The 23,464-nt window shown below is 41.2% G+C and overlaps 1 protein-coding gene across 2 annotated transcripts in view; it reads right to left on the bottom strand.

Annotated features, from left to right (window-relative positions):
- Positions 1 to 9,474: 9,474 nt before the first annotated feature.
- The window catches only part of TMEM232 (transmembrane protein 232), a 180,128-nt gene continuing 166,138 nt past the window's right edge, over positions 9,475 to 23,464 (bottom strand). For both annotated transcript variants that reach the window (XM_066603049.1, XM_066603048.1), the window contains exon 14: positions 9,475 to 10,215. In XM_066603049.1, coding sequence (XP_066459146.1) covers positions 10,045 to 10,215 — 171 coding nt within the window. In that variant the 3' untranslated portion in view covers positions 9,475 to 10,044. The remainder of the gene's footprint in view (positions 10,216 to 23,464) is intronic.

Genomic DNA, 23,464 nt, shown 5'->3' on the forward strand with positions numbered 1-23,464 from the left:
TATCTATATCTATCTATCCATCCATCTCATATCTATCTATCTATCTCATATCTATCTATCTCATATCTAACTATCTCATATCTATATCTATCTATCTCATATCCATCTATCTATCTATCTATCTTATATCCATCTATCTATCATCTATATCTATATCTATCTATCTATTTATCTACCTCATATCTATATCTACCTATCTCATACCTTTATCTACCTTTCTCATATCTATCTATCTATCTATCTATCTATCTATCGCATATCCATCTATCCATCTCATATCTCATATCTATCTATTTCACATCTATATATCTCATATCTATATCTATCTATCTATCTCATATATAACTATCTCATATCTATATATACACATCTCATATCTATCTATCTATCTATCTATCTATCTATCTATCTCATATCTCTATCTCTATATCTCATATCTCTATATATCTATCTATCTCATATCTCTATATATCTATCTATCTCATATCTCTATATCTATGTATTTATCTATCTATCTATCTCATATCTCTATCTATCTATCTATCTATCTCATATCTCTATCTATCTATCTATCTATCTCCTATCTATATCTATCTATCTAATCTATCTACCTATCTATCCATCCATCCATCCAATATCTATCTATCTATCTATCTATCTATCTATCTATCTATCTATCTATCTATCTATCCCATATCCATCTATCTATCCCATATCCATCTATCTCATATCTATCTATCTATCTCATATCTATCTATCTATCTATCTATCTATCTATCTATCTATCACATTTTATATACAAAGCTTCAAAGGGAACCTGTCAGTCCTTATAAAGTAAAGACAGATATGCTGATTTCAGCTGTCTGTCACTTAAGTGTGAATATGCTTGCATTGGACAGCACAGGGATACACATTCATGTGCTGTTCAATACCCACAGGCAACGGATGCAGTGACATTGCATGTTTGATTCTTGTTTAAGATATGGACAAAAACAAAACATATGGCCATTTGTTTCACAGAGACCATCGGTCAATGTGAAAACTTGCCATGTGTATAGCCTAATTGGCTACAATGGGTCTGAGTGCTGTCTGTGAAATACACAAACAGCACATAAACATACGCCTGTGTTAAAGGGGTTCTGACATGAAAAAAAAAAATTTGTACTCACCTTGCCTGGCCTGGCCCGATCGCCAGGCATGTCCCCTCCAGCCGGCATCTTCTTCTGTGCCTTTAAAGCAGAGCAGGAGCGGTCAAAAAGACCGCTTTCTGCTCTGGTCCGTCCGTCAGGCACTTCCGAGGTCAACGGACGGACCGCTCACAACAAGCACGTCACAAGCAGTGCTTGCTGTGGGCGGCCCGTCCGTCCGGCTGAACTCCGGAGTGCTGCGCATGCGCAGTGGAGACGCAGCCCGTCCTGACTCCTGTCAGAGGGCACCTCTCCACTGCGCATGCGCGCGATCCCGGAGCGGCGCGGCTGCTGGAGGAAGACTGCCTGCCGGGAGGCATACTAGCACTTTCTGCTTAGGTTAAGCAGCGCTGCTGATTAGAGCCACCTGATTGGCTCTTCGGCACCACGTGACTGCACAGCGTGCACCAATCAGATGGCTCTAGTCAGGCTGCTTAACCTAAGCAGAAAGTGCTAATATGCTGCCGGGAGATGACCCCCCGATGTCAACAACAACATGAGACAAGGTAAGTATAAGATTTTTATGCTTTAGCAGCCATTAACCCATGGGTTCAAAAAGACCGCTTCCTGCTCTGGTCCGTCCGTCAGGCACTTCCGAGGTCAACGGACGGACCGCTCACAACAAGCACGTCACAAGCAGTGCTTGCTGTGGGCGGCCCGTCCGTCCGGCTGAACTCCGGAGTGCTGCGCATGCGCAGTGGAGACGCAGCCCGTCCTGACTCCTGTCAGAGGGCACCTCTCCACTGCGCATGCGCGCGATCCCGGAGCGGCGCGGCTGCTGGAGGAAGAAGACTGCCTGCCGGGAGGCATACTAGCACTTTCTGCTTAGGTTAAGCAGCGCTGCTGATTAGAGCCACCTGATTGGCTCTTCGGCACCACGTGACTGCACAGCGTGCACCAATCAGATGGCTCTAGTCAGGCTGCTTAACCTAAGCAGAAAGTGCTAATATGCTGCCGGGAGATGACCCCCCGATGTCAACAACAACATGAGACAAGGTAAGTATAAGATTTTTATGCTTTAGCAGCCATTAACCCATGGGTTCCCTGGGTCCATTAGGCAGACCAGGGAACAATGGCTGCTAAAGCATAAAAAAATTATTCATGTCAGAACCCCTTTAATGGACTCTAATGGGGAGCATAAAGTAATACAAGTTGTCAACAGCACCGTGTCTTTAACCAAGATACACTTGGGGAAGCTGTAAAGAGTGCACGCTCACCAAAGAATCAGGACCTCCAAAATCCACCATAATCTTGCAATATGAATGGTAGAGCAGGACATAGGAATCCACAGACGTTAGAAGATTTTCATATCCAACGATACAGCTTTATTTGTTCCAACACAGAGACAACGTTTCGACCATGAACTATGGTCTTTGTTAAGACAGGTTCCCTTTAAAACAACAAGTCTAAACACTTGTAGTCTAAACATAGTATTGTGCGGGAGTTTTTGACAGTAAGCACCAAAATGGACCTTGAGTTTGTGTTTTCACTGAGAATACAACACAGTGCACAGTTATACAGGGTGTAATATAAAGGCTTAAAGAAGTTCTCTAAGATTAGAAAAACAGTGATTGGAACGGAACTGCAACACCAGACTCAGCCAATGGAAAAGAAGGGCACTGCTTCTGGAGAAGAGACTTTTTTCAAATCTTATATAACCTCTTGAACTAAACAGCATACAAGTAAAGTGTGGTTTAATGCTATTATATTCTGCATGCAGTGAATGTAACCATCAGTATATACCTCTTTTTCTGTTGCTCAATTCTACTCAGGTCTTCTGATGAAGGCTCCGATCAGCAGTAGAAACGTGTTTTGTAAATAAATTGATTTTTTTTCAATACACACTGTCCAGCTACCTTACCTGGACTTGGATGATCGGAGTGGGACTGATCCAAGGTTGTTCATTTTTTAAAATCCGTTGCATGACAAATAAAAGGAAAAGATAGACACATCTGTATACACAGTCGGATGGAGTATGCCATATATATTTTTTCTGTTTGTTTTATACAGAACAAAACAGACCAAACTCTGCACACCTCTGTATGGTATACAGGGGTACAGCAGAGGATTCATGCACTTCTGTGGAAGCCTTGTTATAGCTTCATACAAAACTGAGCTATAGTATGCCCATGTGCATGAGCCCCGTTTCCAGCTACATAAAGTCAACTGTATTACGTTTCTTTTAGGCTGTGTTCACACGTGGAAGGGGGGGGGGGAGCATGTTGTTCGGTCCAACAAACTTGTAAATGTGCAATTCTGGATGCGAGCACCATAAGTTTTTGCTTCAAAAACGCATTGCATTGCACCTATGTACTTGCAATTTTCACGCAAGTGCTTCCAACAGATTTCAATGTTAAAAATAGCAGTCGCATAAAATCTCATGGTATGCAAGTGCAATGTGATGTTTTTTTTTAAAGATTCCATAGGAAGCAATGGGTGATTTCTTACAAGGAATCACCCCAAAAAATAGGACATGCAGCAATTTTTTAAGCTTGCAGCATTGCTGTGAGTGAAAAATCGCTCATGTGAATAAATACATTGAAATCGTGTGGTATTAACATGCGTGAGTTCTGTCCATATCACTATCAGATGAAACTCGCTCGTGAAACTAGCCTATGTGAATGAACCCTTACTGTTATACTGGAAAAGTACATAGCAATCATTGTTTAACTACATAAAATGCCTATAAAAGGTTAACGTAAACTCTGGTGACTCCTTCATTATCAAAGCTCCTTTCTGAAATACCACTGAGCAAAGTTGCCTCATTCATCACCAAAACCATTATTTTGATGGATTGAGAAATTACCAAATGTCTTTTAGTGCACATAACATGTTGTTCCTTATTTCAGAATCATCAGTCATGTGTGTCTGTCACTTCGCCATGAGAAATGATATTGGATGTCATCTCTTATTTATTCCCAGTACCTTCACAAGGAAGAGAAGCTCATAAAGAACCGCACAGTAAACCAATGGAATAATATGTGGTAACCCATGTATCATGATCCACATTATTTATATTACAGGCACGGGCCACTTATTAAATAACCGTCATCACTTATGCCATTAAATGGGTACATGGTTCCTGGTTTTCTGACACAGGTATGATCAGCATGTAGCAATATTTGCATGGTTATCTCTTTGCAACACATTATTCATATATGCAATTTTCACTTTATCTTTACATCCCACTGTCATAATTCACTTAGGGTATTATAATAGTGACTATAATAAGAACAACACGAAAACTGCATATCATTGCCTGTTTCTCTTCTATAGCAGAATCTATTGTATTAAATACTAGCGTACCCGTCGCGCATTGCTGCGAAGACAGACAGACATACATTCATTCGTTTTTATATATCTAGATAACAACCAATCACAGCGCAGCTTTCATGTTACCTCAGTGGTATAATATATAACAACCAATCACAGCGCAGCTTTCATGTTACCTTAGCAGTATAAAATATAACAACCAATTACAGCGCAGCTTTCATGTTACCTCAGCGGTAAGAGAAATAACAACCAGCGCAACTTTTATTCTGCCTCAGCAATATAAAAAATAGCAACCAATCACAGCGCACCTTTCATGTTACCTCTGCGGTATTATATATAGCAACCAATCACAGCGCAGCTTTCATGTTACCTCAGTGGTATAATATATAACAACCAATCACAGTGCAGCTTTCATGTTACCTCAGTGGTATAATATATAACAACGAATCGCAGCACAGCTTTCATGCAACCTCAGTTGTATAAGAAGTAGCCACCAATCACAGCACAGCTTTCATTTTACCTCAGCAGTATAAGAAATAGCAACCAATCACAGCACAGCTTTCATTTTACCTCAGCATTCTCAATATCCAGCAATTGTCTTGTGAAACGTTCGGCAGATGCATCATTTTGTAGTTGAACACGCATCCCGTTGCTCGTAATGCCTTTTGCTTTCGTGCTTGAGATGGAAATCAAACGATCTTTGTCTGGGGGGCATAACTGTCGACGATGCTCACACGCGCGCCACCTATCGTAGGATAGATGTACTATGCCAGTAATCTTCCCAGGAGTGTACTCAACAACTTCCCAAAGTCTCATGGCAATTGGATGAATGGTGTAGTAATGCATAAAGGACAGACAGACAGACATACATTCATTTATATATATCAGGAAGTGAGAGAATTAGATTCCGTACGTAAAATTTGGATGCTAATTGTTTTGCGCTTAGAATTGAATAATTGAGTTGGGACCCATTAACTTTTCCTATTTATGGCATATTCAATGCCCGTGCCAAATTTCACGTTTCTATGTGAGAAAATGACATTCCGTACGTAAAATTTGGACGCTAATTCTTTTGCGAAAAGAATTGAATAATCGAGTTGGGACCCATTAGCTTTTCCTATTTATGACATATTTAATGCCCGTGCCAAATTTCAAGTTTCTATGTGAGAAAATTACATTCCGTACGTAAAATTTGGACGCTAATTCTTTTGCGCATAGAATCGAATGATCGAGTTGGGACCCATAAGCTTTTCCTATTTATGACATAATCAATGCCCGTGCCAAATTTCATGTTTCTATGTGAGAAAATTACATTCCGTACGTAAAATTTGGACGCTAATTCTTTGGCGCATAGAATTGAATAATCGAGTTGGGACCCATTAGCTTTTCCTATTTATGACATAATCAATGCTCATGCCAAATTTCAAGTTTCTATGACATTGGGAAGCGAGAAAATTAGATTCCGTACGTAAAATTTGGACGCTAATTCTTTGGCGCTTACAATGGAATAATCGAGTTGGGACCTATTAGCTTTTCCTATTTATGATATAATCAATGCTCGTGCCAAATTTCAAGTTTCTATGACATTGGGAAGTGAGAGAATTAGTGGCAATGATGGAAATCGAATGATCTACGTGGGGGGGGCGTAACTGTCGACGATGCTCACACGCGCGCCATTTATCGTAGGATAGTTTTACTATGCCTATAATCTTCCCAGGAGTGTACTCAACAACTTCCCAAATTTTAATGGCGATCGGATGAATGGTGTAGTAGCGCATAAAGGACAAACAGACAGACAGACACACAGACATACATTCAATTTTATATATATAGATGAACATCACTATATAGCAGCATGTAATGCACATAAGTGAAGTTATAGGGGGTGAAGAGGTAGCGGTCACATCCAGGCTCTGGTACCTGATGGGCGCCCAAAACTTCTCTGCTACATAAAGAGTCACCAGTATTACAATTGGCATATAGTAGGTGGCCTTGCTATAGATTTTCTATTGGTGACCAAGATCTCCACGTTAAGCCTCTGGTAGCAGATCTACACAGAAGGCCAACTGTCTGAAAAACTGACCTTTTTGCCTACGGAACCAGTACAGCTTTCATTTTTCTAGCTTGGTTCCTGATTGGTTTCTATAGGTATTATTGTTATAATGTTGGATAGAATAGTGTAGTTGACTAAGCTACTCTGCCCAGCGAAGATAGTGGAAACAAAAGGAAACTCAGTCAGTGACCAAAGTTTGCATCTTTGGGCTATCGTCCACTAATTAAAATCTATGAGGGGGAGAGTCTAAGACTGGTCTTAGATAAATGTCAACAAAGTTAGAGGCGCTAGATTAAATAAGAGGGAGCTGGGCGTGCACCACTATGTGAAATCTATGGCAGATAAACCTGCTGTAGATTTGCCCTATAATTCACACCAGTTTCTGTCATAAATGTTAGCAAATTTGACATGCCATTTCTGGCCACACCTCTTCCACAAATCCACAGCCACTCATTAAAAATTGGCAAGGGTGGCATAAAAATGCCCAAAAACTGCAAGTGGGAGTTGTGCAAAAACTTGTGACGTTTATATTCCAGAATTCTGGTGTCAACACTTTCATGCATTCCTCCGCATGTTCCATCCACCATACTGTATGAATGCTGTTTTCAGTGATTCAAAAAGACCCCAGAACAGAAAAGCTGGCTGCACACTGAAATGCAGCGTGAACCCAGGCCTTCATGTGTCTTACTTTTGTTTGCACTTCTTTGCACAGGTGTTTTAAATCAGACAAATGCAGCAAAAAGATCCACTATTGACGATGGGTAGTGTATGGTACTGTAACTGTGCTCAGACAACCATTCTCAAGAGGAAGTTATTCCCACACTAAGGTGGAAATAAGTATATCACATGTGCTTCAGCAATACAAAATCAACTTTTGAGATTTCCAATTTTTTTTCTGCCATCGAATGGAAACAATCTGGTTTCCAAAGCTGAAAACAAGTTCTGACCTTGACCTGTTCACAGTTGAAGGTTTCTTTCCATGCATCAGCGTACATAAAAATATCAGCGTGGAGTCAAAATCAAAGAGAAAGTTGCACTGCCAGTGTGTAGCTCACAGAAGATTGTTTACATCAATACATTCTAATGAACTCTTATCTAATTGAGCAGCACCAGGCTAAGACGTGTATTTGGCCCCTAAATGTATAGTAAACAATATTTTCATTCATTGGTAGACATTAATCTTTTGTGATTGAGAGTTTGATGTAGTTCTTTCATCAAGATAATTCCTCTCCATATGCCCTATTTTGGCATAAGAAGACCATAGAGAGTGTGTCACGGATCAAACCGGGGACCTGCTGCACTCTAGTCAGTAGCTCTCACTACTGAGCCATCCAGCCTTGTTCTCCATCCAGCCTTGCATGACTTTAGCCTTGTTCTATGTTCCCTGCTAAGCTAGTCCATGTCTCCTGGTCCTGACCCTGCCTCGATTTCCTGATTAGGCTCATTATAAAAGCCTGACCCTGCCACTGCACCAGCAAATGATTATTGTGCTTCACTGCCTTTATCAAGCTTCATTTCCTAACCTGCTCCCCTCCTGCAAACTGTGACTACCTGATATTGACTCCTGGCTCTTCTCCTGACTACGCTTTCTGCCTCATCCATTTGTACTGCAACTGAGACTTCCCGATAACGACTCCTGAATTTCCATCAGACTATGCTTTCTGCCTCATCCATTTGTACTGCAAACGTGACTACCTGCTGACGATTCTTGGCTCTCCTCCCAACAACGCTTTCTGCCTAATCCATTGTACTGACGGCTACTACACCCGCCGCTCCTATCCAGCGCTGGTAAGACGTTACAGAGTGTTGCCTTGGTCTGTACACCTTCATTAGCCAGAGCACTGAGCTGCCAAATAGCAGCTTCTCTGACTCTGGAAGACTCAACCAGCCATATATTGCATTGTTGTCTATTCATTTGACTGATCGCTATGTAATACTACTGTATATTTTCTTGCAGTAGCCTAGCCAACCTAAACTGATTGAGAGGAGCTGGTCCAACGGCAGCATTTTTTTAGAGAACGGTGGTCTTTGTGAAGTGAATTATTTCAGTAGCTATGCAATTTGACTGAGATGCAGCTAGAATAATAAATGAGCAAAACTGGGGAATATACTGTTGTTTTGCATAAAATAAATTTTGGGGCATTCTGTTTTTTTAAGTATTACCCTTTCACTTTTTTAGCCATGAGGTAGATGGGAAAACATAAAAGTAATAGACAATAAGTGGGCATTAACATTTAGAATGTGGCTGTCTCAACAAGAGAAAGAAGGGTCAGACGTGCCAAGAATTACAGCCAAGACCAAGCTGCGGCAGCTTCTAGAAGTAACATAAAATAAATGTAATAAACATTAGCGTTCTTTGTCCCTCATAAATCTTGTTATGTTTCAACTTGGATTTTCTTTAATTAAACAAGGATTTCTAACTTTGCATTGTGAGCAAATCGTTTCATTTCTCCTTTATCTGGGCTGTAAACCTGGTTTTATTTAATACTTTGGAAAATGTCATGTAGTATTATCTGTAATGTAAAAGTAAATGCTATATACTTACATAAAATCCCACAATATCTGATTCCTTCTACTGATCTTTCTGCTTCAATACAACTAGGAAAGTTTACTTAAGAAAACACTTGTCGCTATTACCATAAGAAATATAATATAATAATTCCAATATAGTAAATTCAGCCACCACCTGAAATATCTGTGTGGGCCACATACAGTCCCCTGAACCTCAAACTATGTTCTCCAGCCCTCTCTTGTACTCTACTGTGTGTATACTAGGTTTGCACTTGAGGGAGGGGTTTTGAGGCATAATATGATTATGATGCACTATAAAGATCATGTTTTTCTCCTTCTCATGGCCCATGAGCACCAAGGAAGTAGTTAATATTAACCTTATTGGAAGCTTTAGGTCCATCTCTTATATTTAATGGGAGAATAGAGAACTGAAGACCAATTGGGGTATCATGTTAGCATTTTATTGCCAGTTGAGTGGAATCAGTTTCTTTAGCATAACTAAAACTTCATATATTCTATTTAGTGAGTGCAGGCCCACATATCTGAACATATCCAATCAAGAGGAAAGGTAAAGGCTCATTTACACGCAAAGATAATCTTTTAAATGACTGAAAGATTGAAAGATTTAGCGATCTTTTTGCATAAAGTGTTAATGGCCAGTTGCATGTAAAGGGGCCTCCAGGAGCTGTTTGCAGAGCCCAGCGTGTGATTAATTACACACCCAGCTGTATACATGGCTGCATTGTTTTAATTACGGCTGACAGCAGGCTACAATGTTATCTGCCGGCTCCCCATGAAGCTATCAGCCTGCGGTCTATGGATAGAAAAATGTGTTTGCTTCATCTCCAATAGCTGAACAATGGATTTTAAGTTCACCTTAAAATCATCATTCAAACGAAAAGTGGATGATGCCTGCGTTTACATGTAACTATTAGCACTCATTTTCGGTTGTTGGAACAAATTTTGAGCGATAATCATTATGTGTAAATGGGCCTTAAAGATTGACACATCTGTACATTTTCATTTCACAGACCAAGGGAGCTCATAAGGTTTGCTTGTCTTCTTTAGTTTCTGTTCTCTTTTCCTCATTATTTCTTTAAATTGTTCTTCTTTTTTTCTTTGTTTTTCTTGCTCTTCTTTTTCCTTCTCTTCTTCATCTGTCTTAAGTATAATTTGCAGCTCTTTTGCCCACTTTAGAGAAAAGTGATATAAGTTATACTTATTATTTATATTAGTCATTGCAATTATTATATAAATATTTGGGAATTAAATAATTAAATATAATGTGGCTATAGCTTGAATGCCTACAGGCCAATAATGTACTAGAAAATCTATATACACATTACTGTATCGTATATCTACTGATAGGATTGTACTCAAGGGTGAACTGATCCACCAGGAGATTCTACAGTGTGGTTCTAGTACAATATATGTTGTTCAAAGGGTTCAAAAGCAAAGGAAAAATCCATCGGATGCCGTCAGTGGAGCAGATCTCTTGCTGCTGGGTTTATAATTTTGGTGATTATTTCACATATTACATCAATGCAATCTATACTGTAGTCACCAGACACATGGGTCATATGTAAAACAAAGTAATTAAAAATAGTCATGTATTTATTCTGTATTTTATAACCCGATAAAGATCAAGCTCCATAAATATATGGCACTTGGTCTAAAGCTCCTGCAATCTAGCAGGTTGGGTGCCCACCTGTCAGAGACAGTGGAGGAGTTTATAACTGCTTTTGCCTCCTCTTTTCCGGCCTATATAGTGCTCTATGAATGCTATGTAGAGAATACTGGAAGTGGCAGGTCGATTTCCTCCACTGAAACAGTCGATCACGTGATCACTGAAGACCCTTGGTATGGTAGAGCTGCTGAGTCAAAACAGACCCCAGCCCAATTCTGACAGCGATTATTGTCACTATAAGGGATGTTTCCCCTAGCAAAACAAAAAACCCACTTTTGACACCAACCTAAACCATCACCATATTTAGGCCTTAGTCAGACGGGCGTTTTTAGCCGCGATTTGCGCATGCGCATGCGCCCGGCGATCTTATAAAACCATTGCTTTGCAATGGTATCGGACACATGAGCGCTTTTTATGCGCTCGTCCGATAAATTATAGAACAAAAAATCGCAGATCGCACCTATCTGCGATCTGTGATTCCTGTTCTCTTCTGTAACAGCTGTGGCAGAGAAAAACGATGTTTGCCCATTGAATTCAGTGGAGCAGCAATACAGCCGCTCCATTGAAAGCAATGGGCTGCCGGCGTGCGCGGGGTGAATTGTCGGGAAGGGGTTAAATATATAAACCCTTCCCTGCAATTCGTCCTAAAATGTGTTAAAATAAAAAAAAATTGTATACTCACCTTTCCGCTGCAGCCGGAGTCCAGCCGCGGCCGCTGTCAGTTCTCCTGAACTGCTTCTTGGCACTATTCAGCCGGCGGGGCTTTAAAATCCCCGCCTGCTGAATGATCTGCCTCTGATTGGTCACAGCCCTGACCAATCAGAGGCTGAAAACACTCACACACCCATTCATGAATTCATGAATGGGTGAGTGACTGCTGCCTCTCAGCTCTGAGCCAATCAGGGGCAGGTCTGACTCACATCCATTCATGAATTCATGAATGGGTGTGAGTGAGGCATGCCTCTGATTGGCTCAGCGCTGAGCCAATCAGGGGGCAGGTCTGACTCACACCCCCTTCACACCCACTGCAGGACGGCCGCGCGGAGCTCCGGCTGCCGGCAGAAGGTGAGTATACAATTTTTTTTTATTTTTACACATTTTAGGATGAATTGCAGGTAAGGGCTTATATATTTAAGCCCTTACCGACAATTCATCCGGGGCTCGCCCGCAGCGCATTGCTTTCAATGGAGACGGCTGTATTGCCGTCTCCATTGAATGCAATGCGCTGGACAGCTCCGGCCCGTTTCTAATGAAACGCGGCTAGGAGCAGATTTTCGGGCGATTTGCGGGCGACTTGCGCGCACCGGTCACGCGATTTGCGGATGCGCATCCGTCATGCGATCCGCAAATCGCGCGAAAAAACGCCCGTCTGACTAAGGCCTTAGACTGTAATTAGAGATGAGCAAGCATACTCGCTAAGGGCAATTGCTTGAGTGAGCATTGCCCTTAGCGAGTACCTGCCCGCTCGAGAGAAAAGGTTCGGCTGGCGGCGCGGGTAACAGGTGAGTTGCGGCAGTGAGCAGGGGGGAGAGAGGGAGAGAGAGATCTGCCCTCCGTTCCTCCCCACTCTCCCCTGCTGCTCCCTGCCCGCCGCCGGCAGCCAAGCCTTTTCTCTCGAGCGGGCAGGTACTCGCTAAGGGCAATGCTCGCTCGAGCACTTGCCCTTAGCGAGTATGCTTGTTCATCACTAACTGTAATCCAAGACTTTACAAATTATATACCAAAATGTCCCCAAAAAATGGGGAACACATTCCTATACTTTATTTTTAATATTTGTATGCTAAAATAAAGAACTATAAATAAAAAATAATACAGCAATATAATTTTGGCATCCCAAGAAAAACAAATAGTGGTATAAAACCACTACACTCATAAAATTGCTAAAAAGTCTGGTCCTTTAGGAACAAACACTTTGCTCCTTTAACAGGTTATGTCCAAAATCCATTTTAATTATTGCTTGCATAACTGTGCGGTTTTTTTATGCACACATAGCTGATTATTTTTGTACATACCAACTTTATTTCTTCATTTCTGTAAAATGAATACTATTGTGGGTAACAACAATACATTTTTCTTTCTAAAGAACTAAAAATGTACAATCTGTAATGTGGAAGTACAGCCACTTGCCAAGTTCCTTCTATTCTGTAGAAAAAAATACATATAGCTACATTGACAGTGCCATAAACAAACTAATAGAAGATCCTGCGGAATATGTTGGCGCTATACAAATAAAGATTATTATTATTAGGTCCCGTTTTTCAGGTAAATTTGCAATATCCTTATAATGTAAAGATCATTGAAATTCTAACATTTCCTTGTTATATTTAGCAAAATCTAAATATATTGGGTTACCAGCCCTAATAGATTTGCTATAGTGGAGATAACAGGAGCTTCAGCTTTACTATTGAGAACAGCACACCCACTAGCTCTTATCACTTTCTTGGACATGACCTCCAATTTTGGCAATGACTGAATATCTGTCTAGTCTCTCTCAACAGGAGATGTTAGAAGAAAGAAGAATTGGATCATGTTGGATTTAAACAGAAGTGTCTGGCAGCACATGAAGTTCGGCTAGGCATTCATTCAACAGCTGTCCAAGGTGTATGGCCACCTTAAAAGGTTGTCTGAGTTATGTAAAGGTCATCTCAACAAGTCCCCCCATGGTATAGAATAACAAAGCAGGAGATACTCACCTCTCCCCGCTCATCCTCCACTGACGGCTCCATATCTAAGCTGTGCTGTTTATTTACAGGCTGCACTCAACCCGTGACATCCCATAAACTTGCTGCAACAAATGACAGCCCTCAGCGATTATTGCTGAGCGCTGTCATTGGCTGCAGCAGCTTGTTTGGGGACAGCTCAGGCCTAATGCAGCCTGTAAAGATGACATCAGCATGGAGACCAAGAAGCCACTGTCAGAGAACAAGCGTGACGGAGTATCACCTGCTTTGTTATTTTACACGATGGAGAACCTGTTAAGATACCCTTTAAATAACTTGGACAACCCCTTTAAGATATGACTCCTCTTATTGAAAGGATTGTATGAGGTTTAAAAAACTAGATTGCTATTTTACAAAAGAGCCCAACTCTTATCTATGGGTTATTGCTGGCACTGCAGCTCAGTTCCACTCCAGAGTATTCAATACACTGATTTGGGTTCAGTTCGGATCACTTTATTGACGATAAATGAAATCAAGAAAGTTGCTATTATTTTTTTTTTGTTCTTCAATTAATGTCTCTCATATGATGTTTTGCATATCCTCTCCTTTTCTCATACAATTTATGTATAAAGTATGTCCTCAGTGTGGTGTCTACTTATCAATATCATTTATTAATTACATCAAGTGCAGCCTTTTGTTCTATATGCAAATTATGCAGCAGGATATGCACTATTAAACTCAATAAATTGGGGAGACAACATGCTGGCATGACAAAAATTGATGGTGCTGAATACAAAGATTATTTGCTATTGTACAATAGACAATGTGATTTAAAATATTCTACTTAGTTATTCTCTATTGAGATTCTTGTGCATGATTTTAATAATGCTATGGCACCACAGACATTTTTCTCTATTGGGAAGAAATGTGAGAATTGTATAATAAATCAACATGATGTGGTACAAAACTTCATGTTCTAACATGTGCATGAGACCTTAAAGTTACTGATACTGAACTATATTCTCAACTTAGCATTACTTTACACGCATAGATGATAGCTCAAAATCCATTCAAAAGATAGGATGATTGACAGTTTTAACGATTGTTTTGCATAAGCTGCTAATGGGAACTAATGCGTATTAGCAGCTTATTACCTTCATTTGCATGCAGCCTCCGGAGCTGTATGCAGAGAACAGCAGGTGGACTGTTTTCTGCATATAGCTCCTTTGTTCTGCTGCGGGACTGCAGCTGGAAACAATTTAATCAGTGCTCCCATAGAGAACATAGCATGAAGTCCCTGCTATCAGCTCTCCAGCCAAATTATGGATTTTATGCTCACCTAAAACTCATCATTCGGCCAAAAAGTAAACGATGGTAGCATTTGCATACAACGATTATTGCTCAAAATACATTGCTTGAGCGAATTTTGAGTGATAATCATTGTGTGTAAATGGGCCTTTATACACTGTGAATCTAGTACAGAGAAAAGTGCTGTAGGTTTTGTTCAGTTTTTTTGAAGCAGCTTTTAAAGTCAAAACCAGGTTTGCATTCAAACGAAAGAGAAATGTTATCTGTCCTTTAAGGTATGTTCACTTGGCGTGGATTAGTTGCAGAAAATCAATCTGGATTTTGCATAACAAATCCACAGAAGATTTCACAGCAGCAAATCCACATCATTTTCATGCAGATTTACTTGTGGATTTGCCGCTGTAGTTCAGGAACAAACAAAAAAACTGCAAAAATGATGATCACCTTTTCCAGCTTTTTCCCGCTTAGTACAGAGCCTTGCTTGCTCCTCTGCTGGCATACATTGATGTTATTTTGACCAATGTGACTATTGTTGCCTGTGATTTGATGCAGCATTCACATGTTTATACAAATGTCATCACTAGAGGCCACGAGGGACCAGCACCGCAGCAGGCGAGACTCTACCGAGTGGCGAGAATGTGCAGAAGGTAAGTATAATGTATTTTTTGATTACACTGCTTTTTATTTAATGTTTCCCTACTTGCGGATTTTGAGGATCCACATTCGGATTTGTTGCAGATTTTGACTTTCCCATGGAACTCAATGGAGAAAATGTGCAAGAAATCTGTGACCAATCCACAGCATAAGCTGACATGCGAAGCTAAAAACCCACACCACAGGTCAATTTATTCTCAACATTTTTATTTAGTGAGTGGATGAGATTTCTACAACCGCCATCCACTTTGATGCTACTGTAATATGCTGCTTATTGTCCCTTGTGAACATACCTTTTTGTGAACCACATTGGATTTTGGCTTCAAAAACTGCAGTAAAAAACTTGAACAAAACCTGATAAAAAATCTGCACCCATTCTCTTCACCAGTAAGTGCCCATGCTTAGAAATATTGTAGCTGTCAGTGTATTTTACCTCCATACCGCATACAGGATCTGAAGTTATATTGTACTATATCTAATTAATATGATTGTTTGACATTATTGACGTTTATTTGCTAGCTTGGAGTTTTCTGTTACATTTAATAAAGGTTATGGGTAAATTATTGGCTTCTAACTCTTCATACTTAATATAATGATAAATAGATAATGCATTTATTGTAGAGGCACTTAATTAGCAAAGGAAGTCGCAAAAGAACAAAACTGAATATATGCTTAATAAATTGCAAGTAATTCTGTACAATTAAGTATCTTGTTAGTAGAGGCAACAGCAGCATAGCTGTAAAATATGCATAATTGGTCTTGCAAGATTTATAATATTTCAAAGAATTAATTTTTATGATGAAGGATTAACAAAGACCTCATTTCTGTCCTGTCTATTATTCTCCTGTATTACCTGCAAAGAGGAAAAAAATCATCAAATCCACGTCTCAGGAGATGGCGGAAAGAAATCCCAATAGAAAAGATTCTGTTGAATTCCAAATGCAAATTTGCATATTTAATGTAAGGGCATGAAAATATTTTCTAAAACCATATAATCCTTTAAAAGAATTATCCAAGCTTTTAAAATTGATAGCCTATTTTAAGGATAGGCCTATCAATATTTGAACGCTGGGGGTCCGACTCTCAGCACCCCACCGATCAGCTGTTTAAAGGGGCCATGAATTGTGAGCACTGCAGCCTCTTCAAAGTTTACATAGGGCTTTAGTCTGGTTTGTACTTACAACACTGTACTTTTCATTGCCACCTGCTATAGCACACTGATGCCTCCAACCTGTCCAGTCACTACGCTGGCTGCCCATCAAATACGGCATACATTTTAAATTAATGACTCATCTATTTCTTGGTTTGAAGGGAGCGAGTTGGTTGAAAGTTGGAGGGAAGTTTCCTAAGGTGCAGTGGTCGACTCCTACATGTTGAGTCAGACCGCGGGCACCAGGTGAGTCCCCTCCTTCCTCCATACATACCTTTGAATACATATTTACATAAAATCATTTGAGCGCTGTTTCTAATATATCATTTCTCATCCATAAAGCTCTTAACAATGCTGCGCCTCCTATATCTCCTCTTTCAACTCTGTCTACTACCTTACCTGTGTCCTCTACTCAGCTCATGACCTTGGACTACGTACAACTTTAATTCAAACCTCCCACTCCTGTCTCCAAGATTTTTTTCTGAGCTGCACCAGTTTTCTGGAATGTGCTACCCCAGACAATCAGGTTAATTCCAAATGCCCATAATTTTCAGTGTGCCTTAAAAATACATCTTTTTAGGGGAGCCTACCATATTCCCTATTCTAATTCGTCTCCACTATATTTCCCCTTGACTCCCTTCATACCACTATATCCCCTACCCCATACACCCTAATGCACTTCATATTTGTATGTACACAGATAATGTCATGTTGTGCTCCTGGGACCTGTAGTTCTGTTGGGTTTCCAGGAGCACACTGCAGCAGGTGGGGTTGATTTGGTTGGCTGGGGGTGTGGAGTTCTCTAGCCAGCCAACCACCACCGGTCTACTGCATATAAATACCAGTCCCTTTTGATATTTTCCTCATTCACTATCACAACTCTGGTATTGCTTGCTTGCATGAGGTTCTGGGTGGGATTCCCTGTTTGTTAGTGTGAACAGTTACCTGTTTAGGGTGTATGACCCTTGTTTGTTTGTGCATGTAAACAGTGTCCTGTTCAGCATATATGTTATATTCCATCTATGGGGAGCCTGGCCCCTAGGTTCCAGCGTTGGACTGTCTATTGGGACGACTGCCCCGCTTGTAGGCAGGACTCCCAGCGCAAAGTTGTTCTGTTAGAGTAGGGACTCACAAGACAATGAGGACCCTTGACGCGCACTTATGAGCTTTTGTACTTTGGTCAAATTACTAGCTAATACCTCATATTCATTAGCTATTCTAGCTGCTGATGTGTGGTGGTGTTCTTGGTGTTTGCCAGTCGTTATTGCATGTCTTCTTCCTTTCCTTCCAGCCCCTTATGGGTTGCATCCATGTAGACTTTTGGCCTCATGGCCTACATGGATGTAGCAGGTTCTTGCTGGTTACCGGCTCACTAGAGGGCTTATTCACACAAGCAATTTTCATGTCCATGTGCTGTTAGTATTTGAAACTAACCGCAAATGGACAGTATACTGATCCACTACAATCAAAGGTGCTATACAGATACACATTTTTTACACAAAATGTGAAAAAAAACGCAGCATGTCATATTCCGTTCCAATTTCTCGGATGACACTAACAGTTTCAAGTCAATGGGTATGCAAAAAAAATGGAGCACACATTAAGGATTTTTCTGTGTGCTCCATTTTTTACTGATCATTGCTAAGCAATCATAAAAAAATGGGCCTCCTTCAGTTTTTCTTTTACTGTGGATGACATACAGATCACACAGACATAAATTATGAACACATACAATGGACATACGCAAGCATTAAAACTGTCCCATTTTTTACACATCAAAATTATACATAATTGTGTGAATAAGGTCCAAAGCTTAAAGGGGTTGTCCCGCGCCGAAACAGGTTTTTTTTTTTTTTCAACAGCCCCCCGTTCGGCGCGAGACAAACCCGATGCAGGGGTTAAAAAAGAAAACCGGACAGTGCTTACCTGAATCCCCGCGCTCCTGTGACTTCTTACTTACCTGGTGAAGATGGCCGCCGGGATCTTCTCCCTCGGTGGACCACAGGGCTTCTGTGCAGTCCATTGCCGATTCCAGCCTCCTGATTGGCTGGAATCGGCACGTGACGGGACGGAGCTACCAGGAGCCGCTCTCCGGCACGAGTGGCCCCATTCAGAAAAGAAGAAGACCGGACTGCGCAAGCGCGTCTAATCCGGCGATTAGACGCTGAAAATTAGACGGCACCATGGAGATGAGGACGCTAGCAACGAAACAGGTAAGTGAATAACTTCTGATAACTTCTGTATGGCTCATAATTAATGCACAATGTACATTACAAAGTGCATTAATATGGCCATACAGAAGTTTATACCCCCACTTGCTTTCGCGGGACAACCCCTTTAAGAGTTCAAGTTAGGACTCATGTACATGGAAGATCCCCGAGTACGGACCATATATAGCTAATGCACCTCAAGTGCAATCCTGTACAGGCTCTGTCAGTTTCAATGTTTACAGTGATATTTCCCACACAGAGTAGAGATGAGCGAGCGCACTCGGAAAAGCACTACTCGCTCGAGTAATTTGCTTTATCCGAGTATCGCTGTGCTCGTCCCTGAAGATTCGGGTGCCTGCACGGAGCGGGGAGCTACAGGGGAGAGCGGGGAGGAACGGAGGGGAGATCTTTCTCTCCCTCTCTCCCGCCCGCTCTCCCCTGCTCCCCGCTGCGACTCACCTGTCAGCCGCAGCGGCACCCGAATCTTCAGGGACGAGCACAGCGATACTCGGATAAAGCAAATTACTCGAGCGAGTAGTTCTTTTCCGAGTACGCTCGCTCATCTCTAACACAGAGGGAATGGCTCCATCTATATGGAGTCTGATGGAACAATCATACAGAAGTATAGTAGAGGGCTCACAGACCTCTATGGAAGCTGTATTATGGCTTTACCCAAACAGAACTGCAATATGGCTGTGTGCATGAGCCCTAACGCTTAAATAAAGATACTATTCACTTCCTATAGTTATGTCAAACTGCAACAAATTTTCCAAAGCTTTCGTGAAAATTGGTGGGTTTCAAAGGCTTTTCTTTCTATACAAAACATGCATAATATTCAGCATTGTATTACTATAATAGTTCTAATAATGGAGGTGGAAAATAATAATAGAAATGACAAAGTGCAACGTGTAAGTCCTTGTTCCAGTCTGATGAAACAAAGATTGAAAAAATAATAATAGCCATTAACTTGAGTAATAACATTGAGTGCCATTCTCATTTAATTTCCCCATGTAAATTAATCCGTGCTTATTCTTTTCATGATTGTGTATAATTTAAAATATTTAACCAGCTAATAGAAAAATGAAGAAAAAAAACAGAGAAGGAACTTCCTAGTGCAAGCTCATCTACATAGCCTGATGGAAACTTGTTCACCTTATGACTAGTCAAATAAAGGCACAACTCTGATCCTATGTGGTCTGCTCTGGAACTGTTCTGTAGGAACTGCTCTGATCTTTAAATGTGTACAGCTCAGTTTTGTGGTTTAGGCCATTCTCAGACAAGCGTACTGTAACACATTCGTAATACAGATCCAGCATGTAACCCAAGAAAAGAGGCAGTGGTGTCACCTGCAGGCAGTGATTGTCCTTGGTTGAAGGTAGTGTGGTGCTTAGCTAAGATGTGCCAGCGCGTGTGCCTTGCCAATGAGGGTTCGTCCCAAGTAAATTGTTAGGGGGGTGACGCCAGACTCTTGCCCCCATTTTCGCTTAATAGTGGGACCTGGGAGCCTCAGATGCAGCCATGCATGCTGCCCCTGCCCTTCCCTATCAGTTTCTGTGGTGTTTCCATGACTTTCTGATGTTTTCTGCTGTTTCACAAGTCATGACCTATGTGGAGCATCAGTCCCATACAAAAATGCTCGAGTCCCCCGTTGACTTCAATGAGGTTCGTTACTCGAAACGAGCTCTCGAGCATTACGAAAAGTTCGACTCAAGTACCAAGCACCTGAGCATTTCGGTGCTCGCTCATCTCTAATCCTCTCTTTTTCTCTGGAGTCTTTCTGTCTGCTCCTCTATTAGTAACCCTTGCTTCACCATAGTATTCAGGACAGCATGCATCTGTACAAGTTCCTCCTAAAGTTTGAGCAAGCAGTCACCGTCTGACTGACTTTGGACCTCAGGGTCTACACTAACTACACCTTCTTCTATTTTGCTAGAAGCAGTCTTCTTTCCCCTTTTCTTCTTCTTGGCACCTTTAATGTTTGTAGTCCCAACTGACTTCTGGTTGCTGCTAGCAAATATTTCAGTTTCCCTGGAAATTACAGCTACAAATCCTCTCTCTCTCTGGAGGCATATTTGTGCTAACTTTTACAAGGGGTGTTGGCTGAACCCTCTGTGGCAATGTGTCCACACTCTATCTTCATTTGGGAAATATTTCTGGCAGTAGAAAGTAATTTTTCTTTTTTTCTGAAGCTGAACTAAAGTGTCAAAATCTAAGTGGTTAATCTCATTAACTCTATGCGTGCCACACAGCAGCTTTTCATAGTTATTAGCTAGTCTAACCCCACTTGAGCAATTCCCCACACATGCATTTTTAGACATCAATTCACATGGTGCAGATTTCCCCTCATCAACCTGCAACAGAGACATGCATTTCATCTGATTTTGCATGATCACGTTTGACACCCTCCTGCAAGGAAAACACATTGTCAGAATATTCCACTCCATATTGCATCATTTCTTCTGTCCTTGGAGTGCTTTCACCACTCCCAACTTGACACTCCTCTGGACCCACAGATGACAGTCCTTGAACATATCCAATCACAGACATCGCTGTGTGGGGGAGGGATTTTTAAATTGGCTGAGCCGCAGACATTGCTTACCGCCGCTCAGCCAATTCATACAGTGAATGCACGAAGTGATGGCTGTAATTGGCTGAGCGGCCGCTCAACCAATCACAGCCATTGCTGTGTGGGGGAGGGATTTTTGAATTGGCTGAACCATGGCCTTCGCTCACCGCTACTCAGCCAATTCAAAATAAGATATTCCCTGAAAATAAACCCTAGCACATATTTTGGGGCTAAAATAAATATAACATACTGTGTTTTTTTTTTGGGGGGGGGGGGGGGGGGGGGAACACGGTAGTGATGACTTAACTGAATCTGTAGAAACCAAATTCGGGTTGAACCTTAATAAAAGTTCAGTTCAACTTGAACTTGAACCTCAGGCAGATTGTTGCAGCCAAATTGGAAGTTCATAAAATTCCCTAAAACAAGTATTGAATACTGTCTCAGAGCCCTGAAAAAATGGTGGTGGTGGTTCATTGGCTATGGCTCAGTGGTTAGCCCTGTTGCATTATAGTATTGGGGTCCTCGTTTCAACTCTGAACATTATCCACATGGAACTTGTAGAATTCCATGCAGATGTTCTCTTTGGTCAAATTTGAATCCAGGACTTCATCATTTCTAGACAACAGTGCTAACCTCTTAGCACCATGCTTCTTCAAACTACTAACGACCACTTGTCTGTGTGTATGTGTGTGAGTGATTTTTATGCTCCACCCCTGGTAACAGCATCACTCCGCCCCCTGGTGACGCCCTTGAAGGTCCTACAACAAATATAAAAACAAAGAGTCTGCCCAACAGAAGAACAACACAGTTAGGGCTCTTGAAAGGGGAGGATAAAAATAACAAAATGAAAATACAACTAAGCCGTTATTATCTCAGAAGACACCAACCTACCTCCACCACAAAGATCCGATGGGCTAAAGGACCTGTGGTGATGTCACTGCTGTGGGAGGAGCCAAGCTGTGTGTGATGTGTGGGGATCATAATACATGTACCAAGTAGCAGAGCTGTGTGGCGTATTGCGACACCAGAAACACTGGAACTATAATTTCCAACACAACTCAGCAGTCCTGACAGAACACACTGACCTACCACAGAGATCCAGTGGGCTAACTAAAGGATCTGTGGTGATGTCACTGCTGTGAGAGGAGCCAAGCTGTGTTTGTCTTGTGTGGTAATCAAGCTGCTGTGTGTGTGATGTGCCACCAGAAACACTGCTACTATAATGTCCTAATAATTACTAGTATTTGTACTACTGATGAGAAGAACAAGAAAAAACACAAACACAGAGAAAAGATACAAACTCCATGCAGATGTTGTCCTTGGTAAGTTTTAACCCTTTCCAATCCAATTTGTATCCTGGTTTTCCTAGGGGGCTTACTCTTTTTCTGCTGTTATACAACAGTGCTATATGCTGGCTAAAGCCAGTGCTGCATGAGGTGACACGTTGGATAGGCTCCAACAGCGGAGAGGCTGGCAGTATACAGTAAGAGAACACCAACAGACGTCTTCCAACATCGGAGCTGTACAGCCCTAAATCATAATGTCTTCAGAAGTAAGACAGTGGATTGGAAAGGGTTAAACCTAGGGCCCTAACAGTGCAAGGCAACAATACAAACCACTGAGCCACCACTACCGTCATTGTTTTAGTGTGCAATACCAGTTTTAAAGGTTTTATGAACGTCTGGTATGGTCAGAACTAATACAGACAGAATCAAACGTTTTGACGAATTTCGGCAAACGGGCAGAAGCAAACTTTTGAAAAGTTTGCACAACTCTATTGACCACATCTGTAAGTGGAGAAATATAAGGCTGAAGGCTGCATCAAGCTGTATCCTTCTTAAAGGTCAACATGGGGTTAGAGGGTCATCCTAGTTTTAAAAGGCTTTAAAAGTTTAGCAATATCAAACTACATTTTTTGGAACAGAAAACTTTTGCCAATACAGTTATGGGCTTAGGGAGAAGTAATATAAGGCTATGTCCACACTGCACTTAGGCTTCATGTTGGTTGCATATACCAGGACATTCTCCTAAGCTCCAAACGTAATGCCCAATCATATGCAACTATATGCCTAGAGCTGAAGTTTAATCGTTCTGCGGTATAACTTGTGTGACAGAGTGACGAACCATAAATGAATGCATCATCAAAATTTAAAGCAGGTCTACTGATAAAACAAGGCCGATCAAACAAAGTAATGCAGGAAGGAT

Source organism: Eleutherodactylus coqui, chromosome 5 (assembly GCF_035609145.1).
Source record: "Eleutherodactylus coqui strain aEleCoq1 chromosome 5, aEleCoq1.hap1, whole genome shotgun sequence".
NCBI lineage: Eukaryota > Metazoa > Chordata > Amphibia > Anura > Eleutherodactylidae > Eleutherodactylus > Eleutherodactylus coqui.